Source organism: Microtus pennsylvanicus, chromosome 19 (assembly GCF_037038515.1).
Source record: "Microtus pennsylvanicus isolate mMicPen1 chromosome 19, mMicPen1.hap1, whole genome shotgun sequence".
NCBI lineage: Eukaryota > Metazoa > Chordata > Mammalia > Rodentia > Cricetidae > Microtus > Microtus pennsylvanicus.
In genome coordinates this window covers 22,281,515-22,300,180 of record NC_134597.1, presented here as the reverse complement: position 1 = coordinate 22,300,180, position 18,666 = coordinate 22,281,515, and the positions used below count along the sequence as shown (strand labels likewise).

The 18,666-nt window shown below is 41.1% G+C and overlaps 1 protein-coding gene across 1 annotated transcript in view; it reads right to left on the bottom strand.

The window, feature by feature from the left end:
* Nucleotides 1–18,666, bottom strand: part of Snd1 (staphylococcal nuclease and tudor domain containing 1) — a 391,403-nt gene that overhangs the window by 165,506 nt on the left and 207,231 nt on the right. The window contains exon 13 of the mRNA XM_075953759.1: nt 12,537–12,647. Within this exon, the coding sequence (XP_075809874.1) occupies nt 12,537–12,647 (111 nt within the window). The remainder of the gene's footprint in view (nt 1–12,536; nt 12,648–18,666) is intronic.

The following is an 18,666-nucleotide window of genomic DNA, read 5'->3' as shown; positions in this document are numbered from 1 at the left end:
GTAGCTGGTGCTTTGACAATTCATTAAGCCATACCAGGTATTCTGTCACTCACTCAACTGACTTGAAATGTTTTTCAAAAAGAACAGAATGAAGCTTTCCTTTTTTGTGTGTGGCTGTTTCCAACAGTGAACAGTTTCTGAGGGAGATTCTTAAGTGGTATAGCTTCTTGTAAGTGAGTAGTACAGGACCCATGAGTGGCATAGCTTCCTGTGAGTGAGTGGAACAGCTACCTGTAAGCAAGTTGGTATAGTGCCTGTGAGAGGAATAGCTTCCTCTAAGTGCGTGGTTGGTATAGCGCCTGTGAGTGGAATAGCTTCCTGTAAGTGAGTGGTATAGCTTCCTGTAAACGAGTTGGTAAAGTATCTCTAAGTTTGCATAGGGGGAATTAACGGTGGTATAGATGTTTGCCATGGCTCCTGTAAATAACCTCAATAAGCTCACGGGTTCATCAAGACAGACTTATGTAAAATTCTATGGCTTGTGGCTATCCTCCCTCTCTGGGGCGAATACATACCTATTTTAAAAAATTATGCTTATGTATTTGACATGTTTGTGTGAGCATGTGTATGTATACCTTCAGAGGTTAAAGGGCACTTGGGGAGTAGGTTTTTCACCCACCAAGTGAATCCAGGGAATAGAACCCAGGTTGGCCATCAAGTTACAGCAGGGAATGGGATCTTCCTCCAGGAGATATGCTTTTTCTCCTTCCATGAGAATTAGTGCAGTCAGGCAGGTCAAGGACCTGGTTGGGGAATCACCCCAAGAGAGGCAGGTTCACCTTAAGATGCAGTACTTTTTCTTTCTAGTATTCCCATCTCCTAGTGCAGGCCCTAGGAGCTGCCAAGGGGTTTGGCAGGGTCTATCTGCCCTACTGAGTCCTGACTCAGAAGGACTTAACTATTTCTTTTTCTTTTCTTCTTTCTTCCTCTTTTGGATGCTGGCCAGAGCCTACATATGCTTTGGAATTCCTCATACTTTGGGCTTCTTTATTCTTTTTGTAAAGCTCCAATCCCTGCCACTGGGCCGACCTCTTGGGCTTATCTTTTTCACTCACTTCCTCTGGGCAGCCAAAGAATTAGTTTTCCTATGGCGTGTGCTTTCTTTTAAATCTTAGTAAATTCTTCTTGTACTTCTGTTTCAGTCTCTTAATTTTTTTCATTAAAGAGACTAAGAACCCGATAGCAGGCACCTGACTTCCTCTATATTATATGGTGGGTCAACTGGAACAACCCAAGATTTCTCTTAATACTTCTTTCCTTCATTTAAATCTTTAAGTCAGTGGAGAAAACAAACCCATTGCTACAGACCCAGAAAGAATCAACTCACTCAGCTACTTAGATCCCAAACAAAGGCCAAGAGGAAACTGAATGGAAATTCTTTTATTGTTGATGATAATGGCAATGGCAACCAAACTCAGGACCTCAGATATGCTAGCAAGTGTAATAACCTAAGTTAATGGACCCTTAGCTCCAAGGAAAAATTTTTATACTAACAATTTACTTTCACAGGCACCTACCATGTGGTCACAATTATATCTTCCTATGATTTCCAAATCACAGCCTTTAAGTCAATGAAGTCCATTTTCTCTTACATACTGTACATATTTGCTCTTCCAGGTTCTTCACTTGAAAATTAAAAGAGCAGTCATATACTTGGACTAAGGAGGTGGCTCAGCTTAAATAAAAGACCATTTATTGCTCTTGAAGATCAAAGTTTGGATCCCAGCACTCAAGTCAAGTAGTGCAAAGCAACCTATAACTCTAGCTCCAGGGGATCCAACACCCTCTTCTGGCCACTGAAGGCAACCCATTCATGTGTACATACATATAAAGAGACATAAAAATCAATAAAAAAAAGAGTGGTCATTTATCAGTAGTCAGTCTCAAAAACAAATACCACAGTTAAGTAAGATGTCTCATGCTTATTTATAATCCCAGCATTTGGGAGAGGGTAGCAGGAGATTGGGAGTCCAAAGCTATCCTTGGCTATGCAGTAAGTTTGAGGCCAGTCTTGGCCACATGAAACTATGCTACAAATAATAACAGCAAACAAAAACATCCTGTTTTTCAAAAAGAAAAAGAGCTGCTACATCAGTAATTCTAAAGCTAAAGCTGAGTTATAGGTCAGGTAGTTTCCATGAACTCTGAAATGGCAGTGAATTTGTATACACAAATACTGTGTGTGCATGTGCACACATGTAAGTTTAGTGTGGAGCTGTAACTGGCAAAAAACAAATCTGCATTGCTTCCTGTTCTAGTCTTTCTACAGCTACACTTCAGGCCCTTTGAGGGCTAGTTAGGATAATGTCCTTAATGTTTGTTATAGAACTTAACACAGATTTGTATTTTCATTATTACAGAAACACAAGGCCATATAGTTCAGTTAAAGTGTGCCTAGTAAACCTGAACAAGTAAATAGGTGGGGTTTTTTTGTTTTTGTTTTTGTTTTTTTTTTGTCTGTTTCTTTGTGTACCCTTGTTGTCCCGGAATTTGCTCTCTAGACTAGGCTGGCCATGAACTCAGAGACACGCCTGTGTCTACCTCCCAAGTGCTGGGATTAAAGTCGCGTACAACCACAGCCTGGCAATAAATGTTTCTGTAGAATGTTGAAAATTCTTCAAATTACAGACATGGATCATGCCAAAGTTGCTGAAGGGCAACTATTTGAGGACTGCTGGCTCCTGTGGATGTGGTGTCCTGATTCGTGCTCTAGGGCAGAGTACAAAAGAACCCCAGCTCCTCACATGCGCCCCCTCCCAGAGCTCTGACCACTGCAAACAATAAACGGAATGACTCGATTGTAATGATAAATGACTTAGAAGAAGTAAAAGTAATCTCAACAAAAAGGTTACAAATTAGAACAAAGAGCGTTAACCCTCCTACACCTCCCACGGTTTTGAGCCACACTGATACAGCATTTCAGCATGAACCAAACACAGAAATTCTTGAAACATAGTCACAAAAACCCATTTGGCCTTGGCAGCCGAGAAAGCAATAGGATTCTGCGATCCGAAATGAGGCACACAGCAGACACAGGTGCAGAATGACAGGTGTGTCTGAGTGTATGGGGGGGAGGGGGGACCTCTAAGATTATGCAGCTGCATTTTCAACAAAATGAGCATTACTGATAAGAAAGGCAGAAAAGATGGAGAGCACACAAACTGGAAAAGAGGAAATTGAGTCCTGTGGTCTAGGGAGGTGGGAGGACTAATGAGTCAGTAGATATCATGACTCGGGGTCACACGAAAGAAATGAAGGCACATGCTGCTGTGTGAGGCATGACAGCGGGACCGCAGAGAGAGGAAAGAGGGAAAGGAAGGATTATGAGCTCATGCAGAGGGATGGTCACACAGTTGCTAAAGATAAGCAAATGCTACTGGTCTCGGATTAGGACCAAAGGAGTATTAGTGCTAGGTAGAAATAAGTGGTCATCAAGGAATCACAAAGGCTCAGAAAGCAGATTATTTAAAACTGCCGGAGTGACACTGCTTTATAGTTTTTGCTGTCCTGATTACAAAATCCATCATAAGAAAAAAAATAGGAAATGACGCATAATTCTATTCTAATGTCTTCTGAGAGCTAAAACACACATATCTCCCATTTATACTTAAAAAATAGTACCACCGTGGATAAGTTTTTTGGGCACATAGGGGTTTTTTTTTACCCCCATAACAAATGGGTAAATGAACACTCCTCTATGTCACTGATTTCTTCATTTTTAATGGTTCTACAATAAATCCATCTCATGGATCCATGGTTCAGAATTAAACAATCATCATTGTTAGATATTTCTATGAATAGATTACTTGCATTATTATAAATAATGCCACAAGGAATAACTTTTAAATAAACTGGTGGACAGTTTGTGAATTATCTCCTAACATAAATTCAGAGGCATAAAACCACTGCTGTGTCACAGAGTGAGGAAGAAGAGATTTATCTTCTGTACCTCCCTTTCCCAAAGGAAAGCGGACAGAACACACTAGCTTCTATGGACACAAATGGCGGATGCTCCTAGATTAGAGAATGACTTTCACGTGCAGCTTACTCCTTAAATGTATCTTTGCTTCAGCAACTATTTACTTATTCATCTACATAACCTACACATTGTGATTTTCTTGCATTCATCACAATAAACTTGACAAAGTATATTGTTTAACAGACAAAAGGCAGTTATAGAAGTTTTATATTACTTTTGAAACAAATCACATCTAGTTATTTATTATGCAGGGGGATTGAAAGCCAGTTATTTCCCTCTTTCTACCACGTAAGTCCAGCAAGCATCTTTACAGTTGTTGTATTAAAATGTAATATGTCTTTTGACTTGAGTGAAAAGCAACACATTTTAGAAAATGCTTTTCCAGCTATGCTGACTTGAACCTGCTGGTATTCTCTGGAAGTTCAGCTCTCTGAACTCAATGCAGAAGCAGGAGGAATAGGAAGTAATCCTTCTCAATTTCTGGGTCCAAAGCAGGAGGGGGAACAGAGGCAGCTTAAGATAAAATAGAAATGCATGAAGGAGGTTACTAGAAATTGAGATGCAAAGAAGCAAGCAAATAAAAGAAAGCTATGAGGAACTCACAAGCAGCTATAAAATACTGTGCAATGATGGATCAGTGTTTAATTACAAAAAATATCACCCTTCCAAGATATTTTTTTTCAAGGACTACAACCAAGTAGGCTAGAGATATACCTAATATAAGCTCAGCTCTCAGAACCACTATAGCACCTAGCATTGCAGAGGAGCTCAATCAAGCAAGCATCATGGTGCTGCTGATTATCTCACATTGGTGAGATAACCTGGTGGAGGCTACTCAGAAGCAACAGAACTAAGGAGCCAGAAACTGTATATGAAGGAGATCAGAAGTAAGGAGTAGAAAGAGTCAAGCATGCAGAGAAATTAAAGCTTGTCTGTTCCATGCCTTGTTCACTTTGCTTATAACCATGGTTACAATTGCTAAAGTAATGAAGACTAAATCTGCCATAAAAGGTCACATAATGGGATTTGCTTTACAGTGGTCAGGAATTGTTTACAGTGGTGTTTCTCAATTGGTTATCACTTCACTGTTACAGTTTATTTCAGATTAAAACTGTATTCATCATATGATGATCTTCAAATGTGTCAATGTTCTCTGGAAGGACCAAGAACTCAGCTAAAAGGACAACAAGAAGGCAAACAATGGACAAGCTGCTCTGAAGAGGCCAGCTGCATGCAGTGGAAATGGTGACAGTGATCAGATGGTCAGAAAGGCGAGTCTGGAACAATGTCCTCTGAAGGAATACAATCAGCACAGACTAATGACTGCAGGAAATATTATGTAAGACGTGCTCATTAGCAGCTTAGTATCTGACTGTGACTGGCAGAACTCCCCACAAACCTGGTATCCAGGGGAGCATACTAAGCAAAGGGCTCCAACTTAGCCCCCTGCCCTTCAGTCACCAGCGAGCTCTCAGAGCTTACATCAGAACCAGGGGTGGGGAAGGAAGAAAAGAGGATGAAGAGCGTGAACAGATCCTCTTAATATCCTAAAGGAGAAAACTCATTGAAAATGGAGGCATTATACAGCTCTCCAGAAGTGGCCATTTGTGCTGCCTTAAATGCAGACTGATTACTGCTATTTGGATGTTGAGTGCATCATCTTTTCTGAAGAAAGGGAAAAGCTAAGTTTCCCCACATTCAGCTGTGTCTTCAAATCACTTCCCCACCACAGCTCGTTTAATGCATTTTCCTGTTATCACATCCACTTGCAATAGCTGATCTACCCTACCCCCAACAGTGAACCCCTCCCCAATCCACACCATGTGCTGATGTCAATTAGCAACCTCATGATTTTAACACCAAACTGCAATCCAAAAATGGGGGTGGGGGTGAGGAGGAAAGAGCACCTCCAGAGTTCAAAAGAAAGGAAGCCGGAAGACTGTTTCAGAAAAAGGCCACTCTCCTTTCTGGGTTCCAAACTGCCCTGCTGTGAGATGACACAGCTGGCAGAAGAAGCCAGACAAGTATTCCTCTACTTCTGCATTCTATGATGCTCAAGCTAAAAGCCAGAGTATCTTGGTGTTATAGGGACTGGTGAATGATCAGGGAAGAGAAAAGCTTCTGGTAAAAGCTGTTCAGTAGTTCCAGTTTTATTTAAAGAGAATTTTCACTTGTTGGGGCCATTAGATTCAAAGTGAGAAATCTTGGTTTATTTAAAGATGAACCATTAAACTATTGAGAAGGTAAGAGCAGAGGCTGAACAGAGAAGAATTTCAAGGAGACACTCTCATGGGAAAATTTAATAAAAATGAGAGATGGGATAGAAAAAGATGAAGGCAAACATTGTTAATAATAAATAGGATGAAAAGGAAACACTAAGAAAACAGGTGAAAACGAAAAGAAATAGGAAAAATAGCAGTATCTAGAGATGCTATTCAAATTATGTAATACCCATCCTTTGGGGATTACACGCTCTGCAAAGGTTTGAATCTATTCTCATTTTTGTTCTCTACCATCATTCTCAATGCCTATGACCCAGGATATACTCAAAAGACTAACGAGGAGAAATGAATGTAAACCCATTGCATGCAAGATAAAGCAGAGAAGAACAACTCTTCCTGAGAGCAATATCTGCTTTCTTGGAGTTTGGATTATTTCATATAATTCAAACCATGTGATAGGACATAACAGCTCTAAGATTTTAAAATACACAAATATTTGCAAGGAACATACATTCAATTTCCACACTAATTTTCTTGTGGGCTTTACGGTAATGAAATTTGCTGCTTGTTCAGCTTAAGATCTGACATATAAGTTCATTGGCTTTGTCTACTGTCATGATGTTTACATTATTATCCATCTATCTGTCCGTCCATCCATCCATTTATCTAATCTACCTACCTATCTATTTACGTGTGTGTAGGGGGATCAGAGGACAACTCTTGGGAGTTTCTCTTTTCACTCTGCTGAGGCAGGATGTTTCCTGTTTCTGTGTTGCATAGCTGCATACTCCAGGCTAGATGGCCCAAGGCTTTTGGGCGATTCTCCTGTTTCCATTTCCTATTTCAAGCAGAAGTGTTAAGATTGCAGATGTCTTCCTGACTTTTAAATTTTGGGTTCCAGGTATTTGACCCAAGTCTTCAAGCTTGCTCAGCCAGAGTTTTAGTCCGCTGAGCCATCTTGCTGACTCCATCTGGTCTTGGTTCTGTGGCGAGGATGTTGTTCCTGGCTCTTGTACATATGAGACGTGCTGAAATAAGGCAGGGAGAACTGCACCATTTTTTTCCCCATTTGTTTTTAGAGGCATGACCTTTTCCTATTTCTTTAAAGTTTATAGAAACTTTTTTCTGTGTGAGAATAGCAGGGGAGCAGCTTTGACTGAGCATGTGTAGAAAAAGGGCATTTCTCTCCCTGTGGCCCTGAAAACACTTCAGGAAACTTGCAATATGCATTCACTAAGTGATGGCTATCAATTCGAGGATACTGGATAGATCAACGTGACCCCTAAGTCACCAGGAGTCACCTGATGAGAGCAGTACACCTCATAACAATGCCACCGAAATTGGCTTAGCAAAGGAGAGTCATCAACACATACAACCTTGATCAGACTCTGACAGTTTCCCCGAGTTTCAGCTAGAGAAGCCTACAATGAAAAGTTCTGCCAATCATGCCGAAAAAAGCAAGAGGCTGATGCCTGTGGGGTTTGGAGACTGGAGAGAGAACTCAGCAAGGCAGGAGCACTTGTTTTTTGTTGTTCTAAAGAGAGTTTGTTCACTCAGAAAAATGAGTTCTTGGAGAAGCCACACACAGCAGAGAGAAGGGTAGGTTTATGCTTGCCTCTCAGAGACTAAGAACAGCACCACTTTCCCAAGCTTATAGGGTGCCATGAAGAAACTGAATAGACATGAAAGGAAGAAGGCCTGTCCCTTTTTTTGCTTGAAATAATCCTAACTTTATTTCTTATGTCCAAAATAAATCTAACGTCATTTAAATCTGCTCAGATGCTACATTGCTCAGTACTATTGTTTTCCACAGTCACGTGAGGCATCAATTTATTTTTTTGCATATATATATATCTGACCTTGAAATCATAACATCTGAGATGAAAAAGTACCTTAAATGAATAAAGCCAAATTCCAGAAATAATTAAAATATTAGGTTGCAAGCTCTGCATGATAGTCCATGCATTTAATCCCAGCATTTGGGAGACAGAAACAGTGTGAATCTGAAAACAGCCTGACCATTTACACAATGACATCCAGTTCATACAGGACTACATAGTAGGGCTGTCTTTGTCTTGTGAGAAAGGGTCTTACTATTTAGAACAGGGTGGTCTGAACTTCCATTCCTCCTACTTAAGACACTCAACTGTTGGGCCTACAAGCACATTAAAATATTATAGCTCTGGAAAAAAAGGGCTGTTTAGCTACAGAAGAGAGAATACACATTGATGTTATTTCCCATTTGTACAGACCCAAAGAAAGCATGGCAGCAGCCACGCTTTGATCTGACTCCAGGCATTACCAGCTGGTCCTCAATATGAATAACATGTTCAGTGAAAGCCCACATGGAAAGGTAGGTGTGGTAGCCCACGCCTGTAAACCCAGCACTCTACAGATGGAAAAAAGCAGACCCCCACCCCACTCCTGGCCGCCCTCAGGGAGTCTGAAGCCAGCTTATGCTCTACACTGTCAACAAGAAAAGTCCACAGCGATGGTGTCTCCCATGGGGGTGAAAAATGCATGTTGGTCTTTCCAAAATCAAACTGGATGTGTTACAACAAATACAGGGGATGGAATATGTGACATTTTAATAGCATTTTCAGGAAAAATGATTTTGGGGAGCGGTTTGGAAATACTTCAAAAGGAGCTAATAGGTATGTCCTCCAGGAATCAGATGCTCTGATTAAAGTGTAAAACCCTTGTCTAGACTAGAGTAAATCAACGGGTTAAACATTAGTAGAACCATGCAGAGAAGAACTATGGGATGCCTCACAAAAGGAAACAAATTCAGGTGTGTCACAGTGAACATGGGTCATGTGCATCTAAATTATTTTTGTAAAAAAATTCCAAGGACAAGCAATTTTGAGCTGTCAAACCCTGGGACAAAAATCAAGAGCTTCTCACTAGAACCCAAGAGAGAAACAAGGCCCAAAAGTACCCCCCAGGAAATTCCAAAACCTTATCTTGCCTGGACACAAGGTAAAGATGGAGGAGGTGGCTGATGACAGACACCTGAGCTAGAAAGGAAGGCAACCATTGGGGAATTAACAGGCTTATTTATTCTTTAAACAAAGAAATGTGGCTTCTTCTAGATGGTCCAGGCATTTGAGACATAATGGAAGTTGCCCATAAGCAGACAAACAGCTGAATAAAGAATGTGCAGGTGTCAGCAAGCTGAAGAGAAAGCAAAGGAGAGCTTGTTTCAAGCAAGCAAGTCAATGCACTGGAATGCAACTGGCTGGCTGCACAGTGGGGTTCTTACTTCCCCGTCTTCTCACCTGCACTCCAGTGAGCGCCTAAGTCCTGCCCCTTGAACTCCTATCAGATAACCTGAGAAAGGCTGGCAGGTCACCAGCCCTTGCAGAGAAAGTAGGAGCTGCAGAGCCAGGAGAAAGCTCATCAACTCCTAGGCTGGCAGCTGTGCTGACCTGAGAAGTCAGAGAAGTTAACAGGCTGCCCTTTTCCCAAAGCTTACAATGTTTCTCTAAAAGGATTAATGGCCAAGCAGTACACTGGAAAGCAAAGTCAACGGGAAGAGCATGTTGTGTCACTGCAGATCCCACCAGCCGATAACCCCCAAAGAGCAGGTAAGCAAGGTTAGGGGCTAGGATATCTGAGGCAATCGACATCATTGTTGGAAGACAATCTTATAGGAACCTGAAGAGCTTCAGAATGGATGACTGACAGGAATGTAGCAGATGTTACTAATTTGGCCTTTGCTAAAGTGTTAGATATATTAGTAACTCAAGGAATTTTCCTAGGGAAATTAATTCAATTTGGCTTGGTTCAGTACACAATCACTGAAGATTAAAGAGTGGCTGAAGGAACGATAAACAAAAGACAGTCCATGTTGGGAGTGACTTGGGGTCATCACCAGAGCATTTCTTGTTGAGGGGTTCTACTCATGGCCCGGAAGAGGAGTAAACAACTCACTAATGAGATCTGCAGAGGACTCTAAGCTGAGAGGCAGAGAGAGAAACCTAATCGACAGAGCACCAAATCACACAGCAGAGTTCAACTGGAAACATGAAGCTAATCCATCTAGGGAAAAAGAGCCCTAAACTTGGATGCTATTCAATAGACAGGCAGGATGCAGGACAGAAGCAGCATGTACAAAGGGCTGTGAGTTATATAACAGAGGCAAGGATGGGGATGTAGAGGCAGGCGTCATGGGGAAGGAAGGGTGGACCGAATGAAGGTAAGCTGAAACAAAACAGTGTCTGCAGGTAGGTGGTTTGGAAAACAAGGCCTCAATGTGAGAGATCTTTCTGAATGTTGACAAAACCACCAATCTCGACCTAGTGAGAATCTTGGTCTTTCTTGACTCTCACCTGGCTGGGGGTTAGCATCTAGGAGATGGCCTTGGGCCATCATCCTAGGGATCACTGACAATGGCACTCCAAAGAAAAACCACTTCAGCTATCTTGGTTGCTGGGACTAATCCTTTATGGGGCCTGTACTGCCTTCAGGCAATGCCTCCCGGCCTTGGGGAAGTGGTTAATCTTTCTGCATTTACTCAACCTGCAACAGTGGAAGGGCTTAGAAGCCAATTTTTCCACCATCAGTCTGAAAGCAATGGCTCAACACAATTATCCTTAGGTAGTTCACTGCTTCAGCAAGCAAGCATCTTGTTACATTACTTCAGCACAAAATCTTCACTAAAAAGGCTTATTTTCTTCTTAAAACCTAAATCTCCCCCAAATTTCCTTCTATGTGTATAATCATTAAACAACACCAAGGCTATTTCTAACAGTGTAGTAAGAGCTGACTCTGGCCACCCTTTCCTGAGCTCCTTTGCAGATTATTTCCATGCCCGCCTGCCAATTAGAATTAGGTGTTCACGTGCAACACGGTGAACCCAGACCTAGAAATATGGTCATGTATCCCATCATTATGTAAGTGGTTCTTACACTGTTAATGCCTCACTTGCTCTCAAGTTACTCTCAGATCACAATGGCCAAGCTGCCCATCAACCCACCCCATGAATTCCACCAGTTTGGTGAAGGTCTATTTCCTGAAGGGTCTATATAATATTAAGTGTATCGGCATTTCCCCTCATGGTGCTTTTGAGCATACTATATTCGTATAACAGCAGAGAGAGGGAAGACCAACTATGTTTGGGAAACACGCATTATGAATCTATACCACATTTTGTTACTATATTGCTATTACTTGAGGCAGAGTCTACTTATAGCCAAGGACGGCCTGAAATTTGCTGTGAAGCCCACACTAGAACTCAGAATTCTCTTGCCTCACCCTACCAAGTTATTAGGCACAGGGAGCCTTATTTTTAAATGTTACTAGTGAACATCATTCCAAAGATATGGAACAATTCATGTGTAGGCTGGACAATGAAGAAAAGCCCAGAAGAAAGAATCAGAAATGTCACAACAGGTTGACTTCTGTGTGACATTCTGTGTGACACTCTATCACAATGTAGGATATGAGAACAAGAGCAAGAGAAATAATCTCATTGACAAGGTGTGAAGCCAAAATTAGGTAATATGTGCCCAACTCAAGGCTTCTCTAACAGAACGCATAATCTCACAATGACCAAACTTCTTAACTAACAGGTCCTGCAGGCCATGGAAAAACTAATGAGTGAGGCAAATCCATGCAAATCACTCTGATACAATGGAGATATTTTGCAGAGTCTAAACGGACTCCTGAGGTATCCATATCAGTTGAGCAGACTCAAGTCTCTAAGAGTAGGAGCCTTGAGGGATGTCAAGGCAAGAAACCCAGCTGTGCACTGTGCTTCTCCTCAGGGTAACCAGCCATAGGGATGAAGGACAAAAGTAAAATGTCACAGGGTTTCTCAAATGCTTTCCTGCCAGCTGTCAGAAGTGTTTGAAACCAAAACTCATTTCCTAATAAATGTTTTCATTTCCTTTGTACATGACAAAAGGTTCAGAGGTGATAAATGGGAGAGGAAGGGAGGGGAGGCCTCTGAAGGAAAGCACAGAGCCAAATGTATTGCACCCATTGTCAGTTTTTTCCGACAGTCCCAGGAATGGTGATGATCACCATACGATTATCAGACATGATGTGCTCACTCACATCCAGGCTTCCTTCCTTTTATAATCCCAACCCAGGGTGGCCACATTCTACAAGCTACTGATTCGGGATGGCGGGGAAGACAGGAATGGAGGCCTAGGTTTAACCAATGCCTTTCTTGTTTTCCACTGGCAAAAATTCTAACATAGAAATGATTCAAGCTCTACCTGCATAATATTTCCAATCTATTCTACTCAGGCTCAGGCAGAAACACAAGAGTGACACAGAAAAAAGTGGTGCGATCAGTCTCAGTATGTTTAGTACGTTCTCAAACTTACCTGGCTTCTGCGGCCAGCAGCTCATCATAGTGTGAGGATCTCTGGTCATCATCCTGCCGGTATCTGATCACTGTGGCTAGGCCTTTGCTGACAAGAGCCTCAGCAATGTTTCTGCAACAGAAAAGAGAGATCAGTCAACACTGGGGTTGCACATGGGGCTCAATGAACAGAAACAGTAATAGCACCTGGAGGTGGCAAGGCATTCTGGCAGGGTAGGGAAGAGGCTAAGCATGTTTAGACCAGTGCACTGCTACGGTGGAATCCAAATAGAACAGAACAAAGATACCCAGGCTCAGCAATTTTCTTGTTAGTAGCATCATATCTACATCAATCCATACAAAACCAGCAGAAGCTCTCTGTACGAAGCCCACATTAGGCTGGGCTATTTACAGAATGTTATAAACAAGCCACTGCCCTCAAGAAATCTGCTCTAAAATATCAGGCGCACAAGATAAAAAATGAGCACATACAAGCATGACCTACATTTCTCAGTCTCCTTTGCAGACTATACAAAAAGCTAGAATGCCTAGTTGTAATTCTACAGTGTTAGAAACATTGGTGGAACACAATACTCAACACGTTTCTCTTCTCACAGCTCCCAACACTAGATCTTCCACCTTAAGAAGGCTTGGAGAGGAGCCAGGAATGAACCGGGGAGAGGGAAAGACGGAAAACAGGCATTCTGGTAGAAGAAAACCAACCAGGGGACAAAGGAAAAATAAAAGAGGACCAAAACCTGAGGTAACAAGATTTGGAACAGCATTCCAACTGGTGACAGACTTCGGAGGAGAATCCAACTTCAAGCGATTCTCACACACACTGTGCCCACTACAGAGCGATGGTATGCAGCGACTGTCCTGAGAACAGCGCATGGAGAATGGCACTCCAATGACTAATGAAGCTTTCTGCATGGCTTCTCCCCAACCTCGAAAGAGAACTTTGATATCAAGAAGCAAATGCAAACAAACAAGCAAGCAAACAAACAAATAAATAAAAGAAAATTTTAAAAAGTTGACAAAACCAAACGCTGGAAAGAGAGAGAAATGATATTATTGCTGGAGAGTGGTGGTTATGTCTTTTTTCGTGTCTGTCATAATTACACCAAAGGCCCCATCACACCATCTGGTTCGCTGCCCTTTGGGGAGAGGGTACAGTAAGCAATAGGCTACTGTGCCATATGCTATGGTTTAGTGCTGTTTGATAATGTAGTTAACTCTTAACACACTGGTGATCCTCAGAAAGGGGCAGCTCGACTGAGCTGTAACTACATGTTTAAACCACGGAAAGATTCTATTCATCTAAACCTAGGAGAACAGACTTTTCAATGAAGCAGCACAAAATTTGATGGTAAAGTAAGGAGGAAAAGATGCTGTGGCTGAGTCTGTTCTCATTATATGCCCCTCTACTGCCTGTTTATCTACTGCCAGCAAGATATTAATATCTCCAAGCCGCCATGGAATTAGCACTTCTTAAGATCCACACCCACAAAGAGGCTGCTCTGCTGGCCACCCTGTCTCCTGAGTCACTGCATAAGCGTGCTGGCAAACGCTGTCATTATCACAGAGCTGTGTTTGGCAGCATGGAGAAAGCAACAGCCCCAAATCAGCAGATGGAGATGTTGATTCGTGGTGAAGATTTTAACTAAGGTTGTCAGCAAGGAGTCCTCCTAGAGCAGGAGAGTGCCTATACCCACCAAAGAGCCACCAAGCTAGACGGCTAGGGAGTGGCTTGCAAGACAACTCTACTTTTGACAGGTTATAATGTCTTGGTGATTTTAAATGCCAAGAGAATAAAGAAATGTTTGTTACTGCATTTTGAATTACCGAGCACTGACATTTTACAGTTGATGCATGAGGTCTAGGAGAAAGCTGGAATGGCAGAGCAAGCAAGAAAATTTTCAGGAAAACAGGTTTCAATATGAAAATCTGGAGAATACGAAGCAAAACAGTGCACATATCTCATGATCCAGTTTCATTAATACACTCAAATTCATTCCCAGAATTTCTGAGTACCTGCCGGGCCAACAGAGAACGTGGGTACAACCCTTCCCTACTTATCAGCCTTGCCCTCCACATCCATCAGCAAATGTTTACGAACCAATTTAGGCCTGTCACACAACTTCCAGAGAACATGTAGATTCCCAATTCACTCCACACCCTGCCCACTACTTTCCTTCTCCCTCCCCCTAAAGCCCAGCAGCTTTTAGCTTCTTTTCCTAATTACAGATTTTCCCTGAAGGAACAGTTGCCAGTGCTAAGCAATAGAAGAATAAAAACACAGGAAATAATAACAATCTCATTACTGAGTATTTACTACATTCCAGGCATGTGACAGTCACATGCATTTCGTCTTGGTGAGAAAGCATGAGCAAGCCTCATGCAGTAACAGTATAACTATTTGCTGTCTGTCTCTCTATCTGTCTGCCTTGACAGACAAGGTATTTGCTCTGAGTGTGCAGGGCTCCTGGCTTTCTTGCTTTACACCCCACTTTCCAGCACAGGCCTGGGCACAAGGTAGAGAGTGATATATAAATGAATTAACTTATTTAGAATAAAAAAGGACATTTTTAAAGTGGAAAAATTACAGCAAGTTAGTTTGTTTTAAAACATCCAGAAAATTGAGATTTCTTATGCTTTAAAGCATAAGAAAATCTAGTCATTTTGTAAACATTGCTGGAATTCTAAAAGGATTTCCCTAGCCAAGTTTGTTGAGCAGATAAAAAAAAATTATATGCTTTCTCTAATTTTTCTTTCTTTTCCATTATCTGAGACTGAATTTGGAAAGAAGAATGAGAAAGAGCACAAACAGACAAACAGAATGAGTCTAGACCTTGTACTTGACTGCCTAGTTTATTTCTTCTGGCTGCTAACAAAAGGCTACGAGATTTTTCTCCTGGCAAAAGATAGCTTAGAACACCACACGAGTGCTTTGGTCAGGTGCCCAAGTAAATAAAAAGAAAACATTAAACCATATTCTCTGACATTATACCGTTTTCTGGAGTGTGTCAGTAATTCCACCACAATTAAATATCTGGCACAATGGCTAATTCACAATCGGCATATAAAAAGAGACCTAACATTATATCATCCCTCTCTGTATTGGTCAGAAAGAGGATTAATGCTGGGATTGAAATGCTTTTCTAAACTAAAGGAGACATTCGGGGTTCTCTCAAGTATGAACTGTTGGTGTTGAGCAGAATCAGGTGTTCACAGAAAACTCATGGGCATGGGGTCACAAGGAAGCGTTCCTCTTTACTGCCCACTCTTTTTCACACTGCCAGCAGGTTACAATGAACCTAACTTCCCTTTAGAGATAGTTTCAAACCATCAGATCCCATATTCTACAAACATGAGCAAAGGGACATTAATACACTCATGAAAGAGAATTAAGAGCTTAAAAAGCAAAATTTCAACTAGAGGAACCTCTAAGCACTTAAGCATATTTTTGATTACCTTTCCCATTGTCTTCCTAGACTTCAATATTGAAAGTAATAGAAAAAAATACATTAACGAATAAGACAATTAATTGTCTACAATTGTTGGGATTGCTTCGATAATACATGTGTATAATTTCTTAAGTCCTTGGAGTTCCAGAAACGTTGCACATGCAATACAAAGAAGATATAGCTTTCCCTGAAAGCAAAGCCTGATGTGTTTTGCTATCATCTGCTAATACTTGAGTGTGTAAATCGTATAAATCAAGTCATTTCCCACATTCACAGGAAAGCAAACTTAAGATATTAACAGGCACATTGCTATCATCTAATCCACGAACCAACTGTCCTAATGGACATATTATGAGTATGAGTCTACATGGGAGATATGTTCTAGGATCACCAGTGGGTGTCTAACTAAAGACAGCACCGAAGCGAAGAAGCACTTAGTCCTCTGCATTCATGGTTCTGTGTGAGAGTCTGCCAACATCCTGATGAAAATGTTCACAACACAAGAAGTCATGTTTGTTAGTTAACATGTAGTGACATTTTTCCCATCATTATTCTAAATAATACAACTTAACATTTGCTTAGCAGTATTTACATTGGATTAATAGTAGTATAAGTAATTCGAGGAAGTTTAAAATATATAGCAGGATATGTATAAGTGATATGCAAATACAATGATATTTTATATATAAGTTTTGGTTTGGTTTGGTAGGTGCACTACTTTTCGATTTCTTCCTCTTCACTTAAACATATGTACACATGACAAAGTTTAGTTTGTAAATTGGGTATAATAGGAGACACAGTAATAGCAAAACAATCATAGGAAGATGGCTCAATGGTTAAGAGTACTGGCTGTCCTTCCAGAAGACCAGGGTTCAATTCCAGAACCCACAAGGCAATTCTCAATTCCAGTTCCAGGGGATCTGATAGCCTCATATCAATGCACATAAAATAAAATTATTTTTTAAAAGTGTCTCAAAATACTCCTTTATATTTTCACTTATTTTACTTTAAAAGAAGAACTTGTAACCTTAAATCTTTGGAAGACTGAGATAGAAGACTGTCCAGTTTGAAGCCAGCCTGGTCTTTGGTATGAGACAGTCTCAAAAGAAGCATGCTGTAGTATTTCTTTCATAGATCTGTTTGCTGTATGACTGCTATTGTGATTCAGGACCTAATAAGTTAAAACACTAATAACTTGAAGGCAAGCACATTATTATAACAGTCAGTTAAAAACTCAAGATGTCTACTAAATGACGGAGGAGAGGGCAGCACATACAGTGTACCTAGAGTAGAATGTCTACTCAATCACGAGTGGGGTAGCACACAGTGTACATAGAATTGTAAGAGACAATTCTCATTGAGAGCAGTGTGATGCAAGATGGTGAGGTCTCATGACTCAGAAAAGCACCTGATCTAAACTTACATATGATTCTTCCTGAATTTTTATGTGTAGTAATTTTAGCCTTCAACTGACCGTGAGTAGTGGTTACTGTAGGTAAAGAGAGATGTTGTAATTCAGAATCAGGTGCTTGGTTAGGTTTTCTATCTCTTTAAAATGGAAACATCTCTGTCTTTTCTTTGACAACATGGAGTTGAGCTTTGTTGCTTGTTTTCTTTTACAGGCACTCTCTGCATATTCCTTGGCTGGCCTGGAACTCACATAGATCTGCCTGACTCTGCTCCCAAGAGCTGAGATTAAAGGCATTTTTCAAAGAGGACAGGCCAATTATTTTGTCTTGTCTATTCCTTTGTAACGAGAAGTCATGTAGATAACATACTGATAATGGTATATTTGATAACTTGGTTAGAACAGTATCTGCCAAATGTCTTTACTATAGTTACTCTTTCTATATTAATAGACAGTTTATGATGGAGCATTGTGAACTATATAATTTTATCGCTCATCAAACTCCCAAGTTATTAATTTAGTTCTCTTATAGTCAGCTCACAGAATCTCATCTCAAACAGAGTTATAATCTGTAGCTGCTGTTTTAGTATTAAATTATTCCCAACATGGCAATTAGGATGTGTTTGGTCCTGTAGGACCCAGCCATGACAAGCTCAATAGAGGCCTGAGTCTCAGTAGTTTACTCTGAGGCAATACCTGGTTCGGATAAAGACCACAAACTGAGATTACCGCCACCCAGGAACAGACCATCCAACGGAAATTCCTAATGCTCCAACTACTGTAGATAGGATCACCTTCCGGCATATACCCTGTCAATGAAACTTTTCTGGTTTTTGCCTTTAAATAATGCCTTCTGGAAGGGCGGGGTACCTCCTCTTGCCACTGCTGCGCTGAGGAGGTCCCTGCCGACTTCTATTGTACACACAATAAATCTTGCTTTTGCATTTCAGTGAGTAGGTCTCCACATATAAGAGACTTCAAGTTTCTTGCAAGTCTGGTCCTTCTTGGCATCTGCATCTTAGAGAAGCATTACCAACAAAAAATGATGTAACATAAGGACCTGCACAGCATCCCTCCTTTCCATACCAGTAACTCTCTTCTTTTGAGTAAGGGGCTTATCTTTAGTGTGGTTCCCGATAAGATCCATACTACTGAAGAGAACCAGACTTGGATCACTGCTGTCTCCTCCTTAGTTGTTGGTCAGACACTAGGCTTAGGCTCTGAGCAACCTTCCTATATATAATGTGAACCAGGCACAGACTTTGCCCTTGTGCAAA